The sequence below is a fragment of the Lingula anatina genome, chromosome 2 (genome assembly GCF_051362555.1).
Source record: "Lingula anatina isolate TDL-2025a chromosome 2, LinAna3.0, whole genome shotgun sequence".
NCBI classification, from domain to species: domain Eukaryota; kingdom Metazoa; phylum Brachiopoda; class Lingulata; order Lingulida; family Lingulidae; genus Lingula; species Lingula anatina.
The window spans coordinates 38890894-38908458 of record NC_141768.1 but is presented as its reverse complement, the minus strand read 5'-3'; the positions used below and the strand labels follow the sequence as shown (position 1 = coordinate 38908458).

General features: G+C 37.0%; 2 protein-coding genes across 2 annotated transcripts; both read left to right on the top strand.

Annotated features, from left to right (window-relative positions):
* Positions 1–1685: 1685 nt before the first annotated feature.
* On the top strand, positions 1686–5575 carry LOC106152157 (QRFP-like peptide receptor). Its single transcript, XM_013525652.3, has 6 exons — positions 1686–2097; positions 3279–3466; positions 4054–4208; positions 4588–4812; positions 5020–5303; positions 5438–5575. Exons 1-6 carry the CDS (start codon positions 1757–1759, stop codon positions 5457–5459), a joined length of 1215 nt encoding a protein of 404 aa, XP_013381106.3. The 5' UTR covers positions 1686–1756; the 3' UTR covers positions 5460–5575.
* A 5229-nt stretch (positions 5576–10804) lies between these two features.
* On the top strand, positions 10805–17290 carry LOC106170742 (RYamide receptor). The gene is made up of 5 exons (XM_013550728.3): positions 10805–11293; positions 13148–13338; positions 14785–14939; positions 15242–15463; positions 15979–17290. The coding sequence occupies exons 1-5, from the start codon at positions 10860–10862 to the stop codon at positions 16369–16371; spliced, it is 1395 nt and encodes a 464-aa protein (XP_013406182.2). The 5' UTR covers positions 10805–10859; the 3' UTR covers positions 16372–17290.
* The last annotated feature ends 275 nt before the right edge of the window (positions 17291–17565 follow it).

Genomic DNA, 17565 nt, shown 5'->3' with positions numbered 1-17565 from the left:
CGACAGTTGGTGAGCAGGTGGACGGAGTGATAGACTAATTAAATAGGACGTCTGAACGACATTGTGAGGTTGCTTACGTATTTCAGGTCATACAGGGTAAATCATGTATCATAGATCAAAACATTCTAAATACATTTCTCAACTACATTTCTTGTGTTACCTCCTCTTCGCAACTGTATAGGTGTCCAAACATCAATTTTCGAAACTGTACATTGCATAGTTGTGATGACGATGTGTTTAGACATAGTCAGCGTCTTCTCTACCGCAATAATGTCCTGCGGTTCCCGTACATAAGATTCCTTCGTGTCGGTTCAATCGTAGGATGCACTGTACCAATTAAATTATATATCAATACCAGCACACTGTTACTACTTGAGTTGTACCTCTTTTCTTTTTATTGAAATGGAATGTAATCGATTTGCATCAAAATGCAGCGCAGCATGCTGTGTTTGCGATCTTTTACATTTTTGTTGTGTATATCTATAGCCTTGTTTACTTCAGATGTATTTATGCATGCATTAAGATATAGTATCTTTTTAGTGTGAAATCAAAGAGTTTTGTAATTGCAAACTTTAATTATGTAAATAATATGTTCAAGAATCTGAAAAGGAATAAGGAGTAAGGATAAAAATGTCAGAACCATCGAAATCACTTGTCTTATTTCAGAAACATGATTGTGTATAGAGAGGAAATGTGGATGCCACAATTGGTCTTTGGTGGTAAAGTATCAAAAATGTGATTGAATACAAATATTTCCAGCTAAAACTGCGTACTTAATTTCAGGGAATGATGTAAGCTGATAAGCTTCAAATGCTGAAAAGACCGAGAAAACTGAAACGCGTTTAAAAGTTAAACGTTTTGTTGTAAAACCACCAAACTACTGAAAAGGTCATGGGCGTTCAATAAATACGGGGATCCTTTCATCTTCCAATGAATATTATATTGATGTACAGCCCGGTATATTTTTATACCTCCATTAAGAGGAGAGGGGATTGTTTTGTAGTTTTTTTGTCCACATGATGTCTCACTCGGAAGTACAAAGTGCTTGGCAATAAAGGTCCGTTCAGTCAGTCGCCTAACTAAGCAGATGATAACCAAAACTGTGGATGCCTAAGTTCTAAGCATGGAACTATTACGACTCGAGATGCCGCGGACACAACGGATCAAAATGGCCAGGGCCGCCACGAAATAAATTACACTGAGTTAACTGAAGTTGTGCTTTAAGGTTAAGAAGTCGTTTAATTTATTTAAAACGTGTATCATGTAAGCGAATGTAAAGATGAGAGAGAGAGAGAGAGAGAGAGAGAGATTTTATTAATCATACTGAGTAGCTGGTGGTCCTAGAATCCAGACCGAAAAGCTGTTGGTTTCTGGAATACTCTGGATTGAACTCTTGCACTTGATTATCTAAAGTAAGCATATCCAAGAAGGTATATATAATTCCTTGGCAAACATATCACATGTCAAGCCAACTTGTAAATCTGGCACGTCACTATTAATTAGCACAATTTTCGCCGGTTTTGCAACCGGTCGCTTAATATATGCATGTGCGCACTTTGATACAGCATGAGAATGGTAATGTTACACGGCTCACGCCATATTATAAAAATGTAATTGTAGATTTTTCAAAATGAACTTGTCGTTCTGGAAAATTATGAATGACACGTTGGGTAACCATTCTAAAAACAGACTGTTTAACTTATCACTAACGGAGCATGATGAAAATGGTAGGGCTAATATTCCGTTACCATGGTGGATGTCCCTTTCCCTTGAAGACAAACACCCTTTTGACCGTGGGGTGCAAGCAATCATCGCCACAGTCTATTCAATGACAGCCCTGTTTGCAATAGTGGGAAATCTGACCGTCATTATTATCCTCGTCTTTGGCAACCGATCACGGAGCGACCTGACGACATTTTTGGTCAACCTGGCGGTTTCGGACCTTGGAATGGCGCTGTTCTGCATTCCTTTTACTTTCACGCAGGCCATGCTGGGAGATTGGGTGTTTGGCGAATTCATGTGTACCTTTGTGCTGTTTACCCAGGTCCTTATGGTGTCCGTTAGTATTTTTACCAACATGACCATTGGCATTGACAGGTAAGAACGGTATACGTGCGTGACGATTATATTGATTCTACTTAGGTGTTGCGCGAGGTAGAAACCACAAGAACTTTATGTTCTTTCAAACTTTTTATTTACTGTTTCCCAGTTTCCTTCTTCCCATTTCTCTCTCTCTCTCTCTCTCTCTCTCTCTCTCTCTTCCCTATTTAACGTCCTACTATGTTCTCCCCGTTACATTACAAGCCTCTGTTTAAAATATTGCACATTATGAGAACATGCTCATCAACTAGGGACACATCGCTCCTTACCCATCCATGGTCGTCAACAGAAACAGTATATGATATTTTCGTTGCGCTTTTAACAAAGTTCTAGGATAATGTACACATCATTCATATTAAGTTCTTTGTCATTGCATTTTGTTTTCAGGTATTACAATATTTCAAGTTCGTTTTTTTTTTTTTTTTTTCAATTTTCAAGTAATGTGCAAGGCCAATAAATAAGAGAAGTACCTAGGCTTATTTCCGCTGTTTCCAATATATACATAATCGAAAGCAACTGCCACTTAATTAAATTGATACATCAAGAGGATATAAAAATCGGAACCCTCTTGTCCTTGGAGGCAGCAATGACAATAATTGAGAGAAATTATTGGTATCAATGTTCACAGTGTTCAGGAATAAATCTCAAAAGCTGTATTTCCAGATGTAACCCTATACCATAATGGGCATACCTGTGATCAATCCGGCGTTATGCGCATGGAACACAACATAACACTTTCTATTTGCATCGTTAGAAAATTGATTTAGTTTTACATGTCACCTCAACGGAAGAGAAAATATGCCTTGTCATTCATCTTTTTCAAATTCAGATATGTTATCTACACCACTTATTTAAGAATAATCTACGAAGGTATTCATTCAGGTTAAGATGCAGTTATTACCAATTTATTTTCATCTACTTAATACCTCGCAGTTAGTTTATGGGAATACTCGGTAAATGCATAGCCTTGTGATACTGCTTTGAGTATGTTACCATGTTAACTTTTTATAATGCTTTTAATTTTTTTTAAAAAATTAGCTGAAGCTTGAATGTTAAATCCAATACCACATCTATATAAACGACTAAAAAAATGTAATTTAAGGTCAAAATAAATATCGGTTTTAATATGATTCTGTGAATTTGATGAACGTTTATATTGTACTGTGTACCTCTTCAAGGTATCTGGCAGTGAAATACCCATTAAGAAGACGACTAAGCAAGAGGAAAGCAGGCGTAGTCTTATCTATTGTTTGGGTTGTCTCATTTGCCTTGGCGTCGGTGCAATTTGCTGTGGCAAGATTGTCAGAGAACTTCACAGAACACAAAGACTGCAACGAGATCTGGCCCGACAGTTCCTATCGATTAGGTTTGTCTACAATAGACTGTTTTGGTTTTCTACGGTTTTCTCAAAACTCAAGTAGTCAGTCATATGTCTCGCCTTTTAGGGCTGTGACGTGATGAAGCTTTCTTTGATGCTGAGTACAAAATAAATCGTGTGAATTACAGCGATGAAATGACTTTGTGGGTTTCAAGTTGCACGTAAAGATACGTTAAAAGGATACATGTTCCATTAAGCACAGTGTTGCGTTCGAGTATTTCTCAAAGTATTTGTACTGTATAAGTAGTGAACCATTCCTCAGTCATCTATCATAAGTAAATTGATCTACATAAGTAGAAAAAATATAAATCCTAAGTAGCTACGTAGCTTATAGTTGTATAGTCGTCTGTTCTAAAATCGCCATGCTTTGCTTTATTCATTGTAGCGTATATAGGGCCTATCTACATGGGCAGATGAAAATGCACAATAGAAAATAAGTATTAGATTAAGCAATGATATAACGACTACTCATAAAATAATGAAGATATTTGGCTGAGCCCTAGGTTCTCATACTACTCAATTGTCAATCGATGTTTTCTACATCTCTTAAATGTTGCCTTTTGATTTACATTTAGGGTACACGGTTTTTATGTTTCTATCGGCTTATTTTCTCCCCCTGGGAGCTCTCTCGGTGTCCTACTACTGTATTGGCAAATCTTTGTGGGAATATACCACCCCTGGAAATCCTGACGAAGTGAGGGATCAGCTGCAACTTGAATCTAAAAGAAGGGTAAGATGGAGAGAAATACACGTACCTTTTCATAAAACGGTTTTAAATGAACTGTCATGATTTATTTCCATATAAAATGGCCATTCAATCTGGTGAATTAAAACTTAAAAAGCTTACTGAAAATAACCTGCTTTTATCTTTAATATACATGCGACATCCACGTGTCTGATTAAGTGTTTCAATCTGGAACAAGGAAAGACAGAATATGTTGCCTTCATATTTCATAAAACTGTCAAATGGTAAAAAGTCTACCATCGTTAAAATTTACACAGCTGCAAATTGTATAGTATAAATCGATAATCATAGAAATAGAGAAAAAAAAACCACAAGTGGTGTTTAATATTTTCTATAAATATGTTCTTTCTAATGTTTCCATAAGGTGATCAAAATGCTTGTGGCTGTGGTAGTGGTGTTTGCATTGTGTTGGCTTCCGCTGCACCTCTGGGCCTTAATCCTGGACGCCAAGCCGGACCTCTTGTTACTCGTCAAGACAGAAACACACGAGCGCGTGTACTACGGTCTTTTCTTCACATGCCACTGGCTGGCCATGTCGAACAGCTTCAGCAACCCTATAATTTATGGATTTCTAAATGAAAACTTCAGGGTATTTGTTATTTTGTTACCTGAAACTTAATGTCACACACTTTGACTCACTAATTGAGGAATCACTGGTTTTGGTTATTTTCGCCAATTTCATAAATAACTAAAGGGCCAATATCAAGTTGTTCTAATATGATTTTATCAACAGTTGGCGTTATTTTTCAAATGTCTTGTAATCACGTACTCTTATTTCCGATATATTTTTCTCCAGGCCGATCTAAAATTACTCTGCCGCAGATGTAAACGTGGCGGCAGCTTGAGAAGCCAGAGCTCGTACCGGAGAGACCGTGGAACTCGGTACCATACCACAAGTATGCGCTCCAGCACCATCTCCCGTGGGAGTTCTGTGCAGCGAGATCGTAACAACAGTTGGCGGCAGGAGCACAGCAGGCACTTGGGCGGACAGGAGATAGAACTTAGGGGGGATGAAAGGAAGTCGAACATGATGGTACAGACCGGATATCTTCTGCATTCACAGACAGATGAGATCCTACAGTACGTTTGTTTGCCAAGTCAGTCTTTCTCTCTCTTCTACTCTTTCTCTCTCTCTTTCTCTCTCTCTTGGTCTTTTGGAATTTTTGAAAAGATTTAAACGTCACCAATTGTAATGTATTTTGTTATCATTGCAGAGTTAATGAAGAAGCGCTATGAAAAGTCACCCATGACCACTGCTTAATTTATCTAACTATGATGAAAACAGGTTAAAAAAAACACGGAGCGTTGATGCATTTGTATCATACAAGTTTCATAAAAACTTCAGTTCAAGGTTGATTCCTTGAACTGAAGTTTTTATGAAACTTTAAGCAAGAGCTGACCGGAGGCTTGCCTTTTTATTTCCCTTTATTAGTATTCTGTACAAGTACAATACTTTATTAGTATTCTGTATCATGAGCAAGTTCTCATAAAGTCGTGTTCTTTAAATTGCCTACATATATATCTGGTGAAAGTAATTATCTTTTGCGGATGCAACATGTGGTATTAAAATCTACCTCAGCAATTATATATGCTGTGCGGATGACGTTTGCTCCGTCAGTCCATTATTTTACCGACAGAGCATGGAAATTCTTCACTTGATGAGCTAAAAGAAATAAGGATCGAAAACGATAAGAATGTGATGACGTTAAGCGGCTCTCAGTGTTGAAAAGAATCTGTCTGCCTACACGATGTTGTAATGTTTTTGATAGGATATTTAATCTCGTGTGTTGAACGCAATTATAAAGGTGTTTTCACATGAATTTGGAGACTGGAGTATTTTCTTTTCTATAATATAGGATGTTGACGAGAATCTTTCAGACTTCACGAAGCTGTAATGTTTTTGATTGGGTGTTTAACTTCCGTGCATTTAATGCAGTTCTAAAGGCGCTTTCTCATATTGTTAGAGACTGGAGTAGTTTTTTTTTTTTTTTTTTTTTTTTTTTTTTGTGGACAGCGCGGTTGATTATAAAGGCATGCATTTATGCCAATCTATATTACATGTAGTAAAAATTGAAGCCAGTCTGCGGCCAGTAAGTCGAAGTTCAGTTAAGTTCAAACAAAGCTAAAAATCAAAGTTAACAAAGTATATGTATATATGATATGTTGTGTGTGTATCTGTGATTTTTCTTAGAATTTATCAAGGGTCGTTATATATGTATATATTATATAAGAAAGTCTATTTACAGTGATTCATTACTTGGCTCATGTGAAGGAAATGTGGGAAAAACATGGACATCCTTTCTAAAACTATCAATCAACGTTATTATTACCATAATAATGTTCTCTTTGCGTGCAGGTGGTGGTGTGGTAGAAATGTAACAGCAATGGCAATTTTTTTCTTTTTTAATTACTGTAACAGTATCTCACTGAATGATAAAGGGATTACAACTCTTCGTATGAGATCTATATTTCACAATAAAACATTATAAACAACTCATAGAAATACAACATATTCTATTTCACCACAAAAACGGCAGTTAAAGCAATTATTCTGAAATCTGTGCTTGCCATCGGACCATGTGACCTCCATAGATGACTAAACTTTGTAATAATCTCTTAAGAAGGGACTAACTTTGAATGTAGAAATGGATTCATTAACCATTGCTTAATGTGTGGAAATTGTTGTGTACTCCAGAAAAATTCTTTTTCTTTTTTTTTTTTTTTGTCAAAAATGAAAAGTTGTTATCCTTTTAATAATACAGAGGAATAGTTGTACTGCACCTAATTTGTATGGATACTCAATACTGTAGCATATGAGTATACTTTAAAGTAACCACTGTACAAGATATCGAGAAAAATCAATTATAACTATAACTTTTCTCATATCTTGTAGAAGCTCTTTAAGTCATGTTGTAACGTGCCCTTCAGAATTTCTTTGGAAATATTGAATAATAAGTTCCGAATACAAGATGTCTGTTATAACTCCTTGCACCTATTAAGCAATAAACTGATATTGTATCTTTTTGTTTACGCATAGATTGAGTCTCACACGTTGGTTTATATCGTAGATAACCATGGTATATGTACATACACGGCCAAACGCAAATGTCGGTGGCGATTATAAAGTAAGATGATCATACTTTAAAAAATTCACGAAAATTTTGGGAATTTCTTTTCAACAAAACCCCTTAAGCGAAACATCAATCGCGGATATCTTTGAAGACTCAAGCCCAGAAATAAGTTTAAAAACCATAAAGATGATCTTTGAACTTCGGATTTTTTTTCTGTAGGCCTTGGTAGGCCTATCACCATTTCCAATATACCCGTCTCTTGTTCCTTTTACTCGTCTACATACACCACTAACTGTAAAAAGCCAACTGCAACACAGTCACTTGCACTAACCAGTGGTTTGCAATGAAATTCTGGGCGTTTTTAATCAAAGAGGCATAATCCTCTACTAAACGTGGTGCCCAATTCCAGATGTGTTATAGATTGACAAGCAATCTGGGTATTCAAAATGTATGGAATTAACTGTACAATTGCATTCGAGACATGATGCAATGGTTCTCGTTAACCCTGTAGTTAAGTGTAATACAATACAAGTGTGAGACTAAACAGCGCCGAAATGACCTGGCGTTCCACCCAAACGACAGCCATTGGGTTGCTGTCATATTCGCTATGATATCTGAAATAAACGGTGTAAATTTGAACCATTGGTTTTAGTATGACAAATTTGCTATCCCCTTAAAGAGATTGCCCATAGTCTTCTACGACTTTCTACTTGTAATTTGCCTTTGTAAACAAAGAAATCATAAAACGGCTCTCGTGAAATGAAGGATAATATCTTAAAATGCCATGGAGAAAATTCATCAATCAAATGACAAATGAGATGTTTCACCAGGTTTTTAGAAGTAATGAAAAACTGAATGACAATGCACAGCTCAAAGAATGGTAATAGAAATTGGACAATCTCGTCAGCGCGGCCGCTAATGAAAACCTGCTTCACTTTGCAACGTTGATTTCGGGTTCTAAGTTGTGGAACATGTACTATTCAACTTAATAGTAAATCGACCAACACAGATGTCGGTATCAAGGCCAACGTGAGTTTTTTTGCAGCCCACTGTCAGGATAATATAGAGTATCGCTATGCTATATGTCACATCGCAGACTATGGCTGTGCCTTTGTTAAATCTAAAATGAGTGCGTTTTTTTTTTACATCTCATTGTGAACATTACAGTCAATTACTTAGAAAAATCAATCTCATTGCATGGTGTGTGTGTGTGTGTGTGTGTGTGTGTGTTTTCGTATATGGCTGTACAATCGTGTAACCATGTGATCTTTTGACGCGGATAAAGAAGTGGGAATAGGAAAAAGATGAAGGGCCTTTCATCACCTGTAGGGTTTTCAGAGCAAAAGCAATGCCGGTAATTTTTTCGGGGTACACTGTAGGTTATACGTGAGATAAACGCAGAGGGATTGCCTTTCTGGTGTTTTTATGCCTTAATTATGATAAAACGTACCTGTATGCTGTAGATGCGCACACGTACATGCCTGTCACTGTCAACCGTACGCAAGATCTGCTTGGCTTTTGCCTTATCACGGTGATAGCTTCGATTTAATTTGTCTATCTTATGTATTTTCGAGGTAAACCGATATTTCTATCTACTGTCATGGTTTATTATCTCCCCAGAGGAAGAAGGTTGCGTGTCAAGTCGAATAGGAAAGCTAGATCAACTGAATTACTATCACGAACTTTCTGGTGGAAGTAAAACAATCGTACATTGACCAGAGGATACAGTTACATGTTAACTATTTGGAATCACGTCTTTTAAGACTTCGAAAACTTAAAAGTGTAGGTATGAGTGTCTAATCAGCACATCCTGATGTCAAGTCACAGGTTATATTATTTTAGCAATTCAGGGAACGAATATGCACAGCCACTTGCCCCAGCAACAAAGAGAAAAAAATCTGGATGGTGTTCTCCATACTCGCACCTGTCCACCCTCATTGTTTACGGTGAAGATGGACACATCAGAAAACACAAAAGTTCTGACTTACGGTCCATCCAATGGTTCTTTCTGTCCATGTCAATCTTCTTCATCCTTTTACCAAGGTGATGAGTGGTTTCCACCTGAGAAGCCTTCTTTGAACAGTTCTTTTGCTAATCTCAACCTGCAAATTGCGCGACCACTGCAGAGCTAATTCGTTGCACGGTTCAACTCCCGTAAGCCCTCACAGCATAAAAAGACACCAGTCTTCTTAGGCATTAGTCATCTTCGGGAGTCACCAGTGTCCTCCATTCTTCTGCAAACCCCGCATACAGTTTGACCAGACAAACCATATCTGACGGCTCTCTGGGGGACATCTATACCCTCCTTCCGAAGAGAAACAAATTCTTTTCTTTTGTCATTTGTGGGCTCCCATACCATTATCATGGTAGCAACTTGACAGCCAGAAAAGCGTTAAACCTTCGATGACACCCTTTATAGTGCACATGGATCAAAATTCGTCACCGTACGCGAGCAATAATCTGAGAATCACTTTTCGGGTTCCCTATGTCACATTGCGCACTATTCACACAGAGATATATATATGCAATGACGGTGAAATACGTGTGTGTGTGTGTGTGTGTGTATGTGTTTGTGGGTGTGTAGAGGACAAAATAACATGTAAAATACTACAATTATGTACCATCACGGAGTGGATTATTTCTAAAATATATTTTCAAAAAACGCATCCAAATATTTAAATTCTCCAGCAGTTCATGAAAATGTATTTAAGAAAATGTTTTAATATCCAAAATGCCATTCATAGAATAACCATTTTAGTAATGTAAATGTACCTTCCAACTTTTGGATGCAAATAGATATTATCATAATCATAATTATTAATAATAATAATAATAATAATAATTGTAAATGGCAACTATATTGTATACTGTTGAAAAACAGCCGAGAGCTCAACATCTCTACCTCCATGACAGCTAACCTGCTCGATAAACTGTTTCAGCATTTATTAAACGCTAACACGATCGAAGCAAACTCCGTATGGCTTCATTTGTCTTATAATCTAGCTATTATATGAAAAACTTGCCCTTCTGAAGCAAGCTTCGAAAACCACCAAGGTATTTTAGGATTTTTTCATAATTCCCGTTGCCATAGAGCAGTTTAAAATAATATATAGTTAAAATAGCAAGTGGAGACTGATAGCTTCACCGTAGATGCGTCATTGGTCACTTGATTTTATTATTGTGCTGGTCAATAAAAATGCCGATATTTTGAGTTGATTCCGTTCGACTCATATGGGCTTGTAATCATAAAAACAGGTATCAATAGATGTTCAATTGCATTATAATCTAGATTAAATAGATACCCTAAAACTTGCCTTAACAATATTATCATTTGTCATACAAGAACACCAGCATACACAGGTAATGCGAGACGGGCTTTCCAGCAAAGTGATAAAATGCTGGACCGGGAAATGCATGATCAAAAGGCAATGACGTTGCTGTGGATTATTTTTACAGCCAACCACAGACAGTGAAAGGACACCCGTTCGATTAAAAGCTTCGTTTCTTCGATCCACTGTCAAGTAGCTGTCATCTAGTCGCGCGAGAGACGTCGACAATACAGATCATGGAACCAGAATGGAAACTTCAAGACGACGCAATGTTTGGAAACAGGTCGAGTGCGCTTTACAATGGGACCAGAAGCTCATTCAATATGGAAGAGTTTTTAAAAGCTATTCCAGGGAATCCTTTGGATTATGGATCTCAGGTGGCCCTTATTACTATCTACACCACATCAGTTCTATTGGCCGTGGTAGGAAATGTCATCACCATTGTTGTATTGACATGCGGGAACCGATCCAGGGGAGAACTTAAAACTTTCTTGGTGAACCTTGCCGTTTCTGATCTGGGAATGGCTCTTGTCTGTATGCCTTTCACGTTCTCCCCCGTTATGCTGGACAAATGGATATTTGGAGGATTCATGTGCACATTCGTCAACTTTAACATTTACCTAATGGTGGCCGTTAGTATCTATACCAATCTCGCAATCGGCGTTGATAGGTAAGTGGTTCGATATTTGTTGGAAGTTATAAATTTATCTAAAAACACGCTAAGTAGGCCTACACCACGTCAGAAATCATTTAAATCGCTTTGTTTCAACCATTCCCAGTTGAATTGATTGTTTTGTGTTTATCAAAAATTGGAATCGTAACTTTACAAGGCCAGGGCCACAATCCCACTGTACCTAGGTCCATAGCTAACTGCAAACCCTAAAACACTTTCAATTTTCTCAATAATTCTTTAATCGAATCTCCCTAAGGCCAATTATGCCTGTGTTTACTAATAAGAAAATGTCTTTGATAGTGCAGTAAATAGTATCTGTTAGATTGCATCCAAAATATCCCTAAATCACGTGTGTAAAATACAAGATTCCTGTGTTAAATTCTACATGTTTGCAGTTTTCACCATTATTGACACAAAGATAAGATTATCCTACCGTTTTCGGTGCTAAAAAGCACAATGTTATTTTTCACATAGCTCCATAACATTATATAGACACTTTAATAGGTCCTACAGGTTGTGTAATTTTAGGATACCTCCTACATCTGTACAAAAAGACCGCATTTAATGTAAGGTTTCGTCGATGACTTTACATAGGCATCATTCAAGATTTGATGAACCTAATTAAGTCCTGGCCTCTTTTCAGTCCATCCCTCAGATATGCGCAATGTACATGATTAACGCAGTGTCATTGAACTAACACACGAACTATGATCAAAGGCAGGTGGCCTGAACTTTATTGAAATGCAACCCTGCATTCTGCACGATGAAAGTTAATCTGGAAAAGGAAGAAGGCTGAATAGTTTCATATATACACGCAGAGATAGAATGACAGGGGAGCAGTTTTCAGTAGGCAATAAGAAATGCTAAATGAAAAAAAAAAATAAAAAAAGGCCAAGCTTGAGCGTTCTAAGAGCTAACCTACAAAGCAAAGCATTTTGAACCATAAAAATCTATTCCTCCTAGAGAGCTTTATTACCATATGGGACATAACACTCATTTTCCATTATGCTTTTTGGACATTAATAGTCACAATCTTTACTTCAGATCAGGAGACCAAAAAATCTCGTACTTGGTCAAACGCAAAGGTGAACTTATACTGTATATACAACCAAACATAGAGTACACGCATTTCATAGTATCATTTTGAGCATACATACAAAGCAATGTGTGGAGCAATTGTTGCTTTTGTTTAGTGTTTCTTGCTGTGAAATAATATATCGCGATGTGTTGAGCGTAGGCCTTGTGTCGTGACCTGACTGAAAAAGTGAGTTTTGGAATCAATATATTGTATATTTTTTCAAGTAAAAAGAAAGATCGAAAAGATATAACGTCGCCAAAGGGACCTTGGATCTCACATACATGGGAAATTGCATACAGCTACATACAAATTATCATGTTATATAATTCTTTTATTACCTTAATGCAAGAAATGATGATTGAAATAGATCATAATTTTTCCTATAGAACCATATGGCTGACCCATGACTGGATTTAGGTCTCCTGGTGCCCTCCGCATTGCCGACACCATGGTTCCCCTATTATACAGTATATATGTAATCCACTGTTCTTTACTTCCTATATATGGTTATATTTTTCTGCCTTTTGTGTTCTTTTTTGTCTGTCAAATCTCAATTCCCATTAAATTTAATTTTTTATTTATTTATATGTACATCTTTTTAACTGTAGCAGCTTGGTGAAACTTAAGCTACAGCTCTCTTATTACGCACTAAGTCTGTTTATACATAAATCCGGCCAACATATTGGGTACAATACGATCAAATTCTATTAGGAACCTTAGAAGGTTGCTTTCTGTCGTAGGATTTATGTTGATAAAACTTGGCGCTGTTTCAGGTATTGGGCAGTTATGTACCCTCTCAGACAGCGCTTGACCAAGACCAAAGCAAAAATCATTGTCGCCATTATATGGGTTCTAGCGGCTGGCCTCTCTTCAATGCAAATAGCCCTTTTCAGGACGTACACAAACGGCAGAAGAGAAGTGTGTCGGGAAACTTTTCCAGAACCCCAAGCTGATTTCAGATTAGGTAAGATTCTTTGACAAATATCTGTACTGTACGATGCGAGTTATAAAAAACTGTGTGTGTGTGTGTGTGTGTGTGTGTGTGTGTGAGAGAGAGAGAGAGAGAGAGAGAGAGAGAGAGAGAGAGAGAGAGTGTGTGTCAACACACAGACGAACGATTAAAAAAAAACGCACATCAAGACCCTAAGTTAGGTGTGCTGTTTTTTCAGCGTCGATTGAAGAACTAAATATAAATTTGTCACAAAAAGCAGACGTACCAATGAAGAAGCCTATGTTTTCGTTTCTGATCAATATTAAATCAACCACGTCTTCCATTAAATCAACCATGTCTTCTTCGGACAAAATCCATCATAGTTTTCAAAATTGTTTTTTAAATTCCAACATCGAACTGAGACGCAGACAAACGACCTGTTATTGACATTTGAGCGACATTTAAGACACCAAATGGAGGCATTCCAATTAACAGTGAACCACGCTGTCATGTGCGTTTAGTCATGATTCATAAAACAGACCTATCATGTTGTCTTTCTGCGTAGCGTTTTCGAGGAAGTAATAACATTTAACAAACCAACATTATAGAGCCATCACAAGGCTTGCAAAAGTCTTAGAAAAATACTTTATTATCAACATCAGGAGAAGGTAGAAAAAAACAAAAGGGTGTGTTTAAACAAACTTTAACAAGTTTAGTTAGGACTTACTAGGTGGTGTTTACTACTATAAGTCTACGAATAAGTCTATTTATATCAACTTGGCAGATTGTTGTATTAAAGATTACGGTCTGCATTTTAAAATATACAGTATATTGACCGAACATATAGGCCTATATCGAAATAAAGTAACAAGAATACTTTATTCTACAGACCATGGAAGTTTTTGACGATTTCTTACGCCATAGGTTTATTTAATGAAGAGGTAGTATCATTCCTTCGCTTTAAATGATAGGCCTATTTACAGTCAAGACGATAGAGATGATTTGTTCTGTCGGAGAAGAATTACATCAGCTGTGTTTTGTTATGAAAATAAAGTAATTATTGTTTAATCAGCAGCTAATATTGACAGCTAATTGGCAGCAGTAGAAAAAAGGGCGTTAAAATTGGCTGTTGACTGAAGTAAAATTACTTCATTCTGTTCAATGTATTTTAATAGATAATGTGTAATATAAGAAGTAATATTTTCTATTCATTGAACTATATGTTGCGTGATTCTTTCTGCATCTCTTGATGGTGTGTCACAGATCTGATAACTAGAGAAAATACACAGGCACTCAACGCCGCAATTGTCTGCCGATACACTGACTAGTAGACTTGGGTACTTTTCTGTTGTTCTAAATGGTAAACTTGATACCGTTCTTCTAACGGTGCAAATGTAATGCCAATCTTGTAAGACCAATAATAATCTTGTACTTTTATGTGATTTCTGTCTGTAATTTGTCAAATACCAAACTTTCCAGCGTACACGGTGTTCATATTCACCACTACCTATGTGGTGCCCCTGGTGGTCCTGGCCTGCAGTTACTACCGCGTGGGGAGGACCCTGTGGGAGAGAACCACCCCCGGGAACGCCGATGAATTCAGGGACAAGATGCAAATGAGATCAAAGAGAAAGGTAGAAGTTATTTCTGGCACACAATTTCCATTTGATATCTGAATAAAGATATTCGGCTGTGCATTGTAAGTCAAGCATCGGGAGTAACCGACCCTTACCATTTGTTTCAAAATAAATGGATTTTGAAGCATTCATTTCCGTTATGCTGCCTTTTATTGCAAGCTAACGTGGTGTATGTTATTACCAAAGACAGTTTTGTAGAAAACAGATTCAAGCATAGCATGAATTATCTAATTAAGCGCTCGTTACACTTAATTAAATCGGTATATTTGATCTGAATGTAATGTTAAAACTTGTTCCAGGTTATCAAAATGTTGGTCACAGTGGTCGCAGTGTTTGCCGTGTGTTGGCTACCACTACATTTATTCTACTTGGTGTCAGATATAAAACCGGATATCTTCGAAAGCTTTACAGCATCACACGGACAGATATACTATGGCGTGTTCTTTGCCTGTCATTGGTTGGCCATGGCGAACAGTTTCGCTAATCCTTTCATTTATGGTTTTCTAAATGATACATTCCGGGTAAGTGTATTCCTTCTAAAAATCGAGTGAACAGATGCACACTCCTTCTTTTACCTCTTAATGTACAGTGAAATTGGTCCTAGCACAAAACAAAAAAGCATGTTTAAAACAAATTTAAACAAGGCCATGAATTTTTAACGCGTTGTCTTATGATTTATATTTAATTGCCTTCTTTGTCATCATACATGTATAGTAACTCAAGAATTCCGGTTGACCAAAATAACCACCATGTCACGGCTTTGAATGTATTATCTGAAAATGAATGAATGACTTGAACCATCAATTATTAGGTGCCAAACGCGTCCATACCTTAGTTTTCACCATTATCACTAATGTTAACCCATTCATTTGTTCAGTTTTAATTAAAAAAAAAGAATTCTTTCCCAAATTTTATTTTCTGTACATTTATTCTAGATACAAGGAACTTTTTTCTTCACGCATAGCATTAACGCCTCACTATATTAGTAATAGCGTGTTAAGAGATACCAAATACATATTTCAATCATTTCTTTCAGGCCAACCTGCTTTATTTGTGCCTGAGATGTAAGGACCGTCTTTTCGGAAACTCCTCTTACAGTCACTACAACCGACCCAAGCGAACTTTTACGGCGAGGCCTGCGAGCTTCCGGTCCAGTCAAAGATCATTGTCTAGCACAACGCGACTAAGTTCCGTTCACATTCATAGCCGTGCAACGTGTTCCGTTAAAGCTGCCCCCAGGACAGTAATCAATGGGAAACGCTCGACAACGCCAAGGATAACTCCTTCACCAGAGAAGGAGAACACGGTTACAGGGCACTGTTCAAACGAAAAAGTTTCGCCTGAGATAAATCCTAAAGCTTTCGTCAGCATTCTGAGAGGCAATGGACATTGCAAAGGTTCGAAGCATAGGCCTAATGATTGGATATAACGGCGTCACATCCAACCCCTAGCTTTGTAGGCCTACTAAAGTGGTTCTGTCGGAGAGTCGAAAAGTTTATCAAATGACTGGTATTTGCAAATGAGGAAGTATCGAAAGCTTTGGGTATTTTAGACTGGAACAAAAAAAAATTGCCACTGACAAAGAACCGATTAATCGTCCTAAAGCTAACCGATAGTCTGCCCAGTTATAAAAGAAATCGAGAGCATAACCTATTATATAAACCAGTTTAATGAGCGCTGACTGCTTAATGTCACGTAAGGCGAAAGTATGTTAACAAGGAAGCTGGGAAAAGTAGTTCACTGTATGTGTCAAAGAGTTCGAAGTGGAGTTTACTAATATGTCTTATGGGATTTCATGCGGTAAAGAGCACAAACCAATTTCCCGAATTGCTCTTGATTGGCAACGAACAAGGAACCCTACCATTTCACAGGAGACTGTTCTGTAGGCGTCAAAGGAAATAGACATTAGCCTTTATCCTTGAAATAACCGACTTTTTATTATTTTTCTTTCTTGGTTTGAACTTGTACTTTTGATGTGCACTTTCAGTTTATTTTTTGAATAATCAAATATCCTAGATTATTTTACATGTTGATTAGTTTGCTTTACATAGCTTATAAAGTTTCACTTATTCACGTATAATCATTCACAACTTCATTTTTTGGTCACCTTCACTCGATTTTATTGTAAATGTTTGTAAATATAATGCCGATGCAAAGATTATGAGAAAATTAAATCTAATACTGGATCTTACGTTGAAACGTTTCAATTTTCTTATTATCTTAGTATAAAAAACTTGTTGACACATTCACCATGATATAATGCCGATGCAGTTTATTATATCAAGCAATAATGCCTTTGTAGAATGTTAGTACCTTCTTCTCAAAGTTGTTATTGTTTACAGTATTGTTAATAAGGCCACACTTTTTTATTTTTATGGATGACATCCTCTGGGTACCCCAAAATCGGTGCGAGAGGGCGAAAAAAAAATACTACTTAAGTAAAGGAATGCTGTCAGTACACAGCTGGAAACACAAATTTTACCACAGAAACACGTATCAAACTAACAATATGTCTTTATCCATGCTCTCAAAATATTAAAGCATTGTGAATAGTTCGTTGAAATGTAAAAAAAAGTCATGAATAGATATACTTCTTATTACAAAATCTATTAAGGTTATTCCA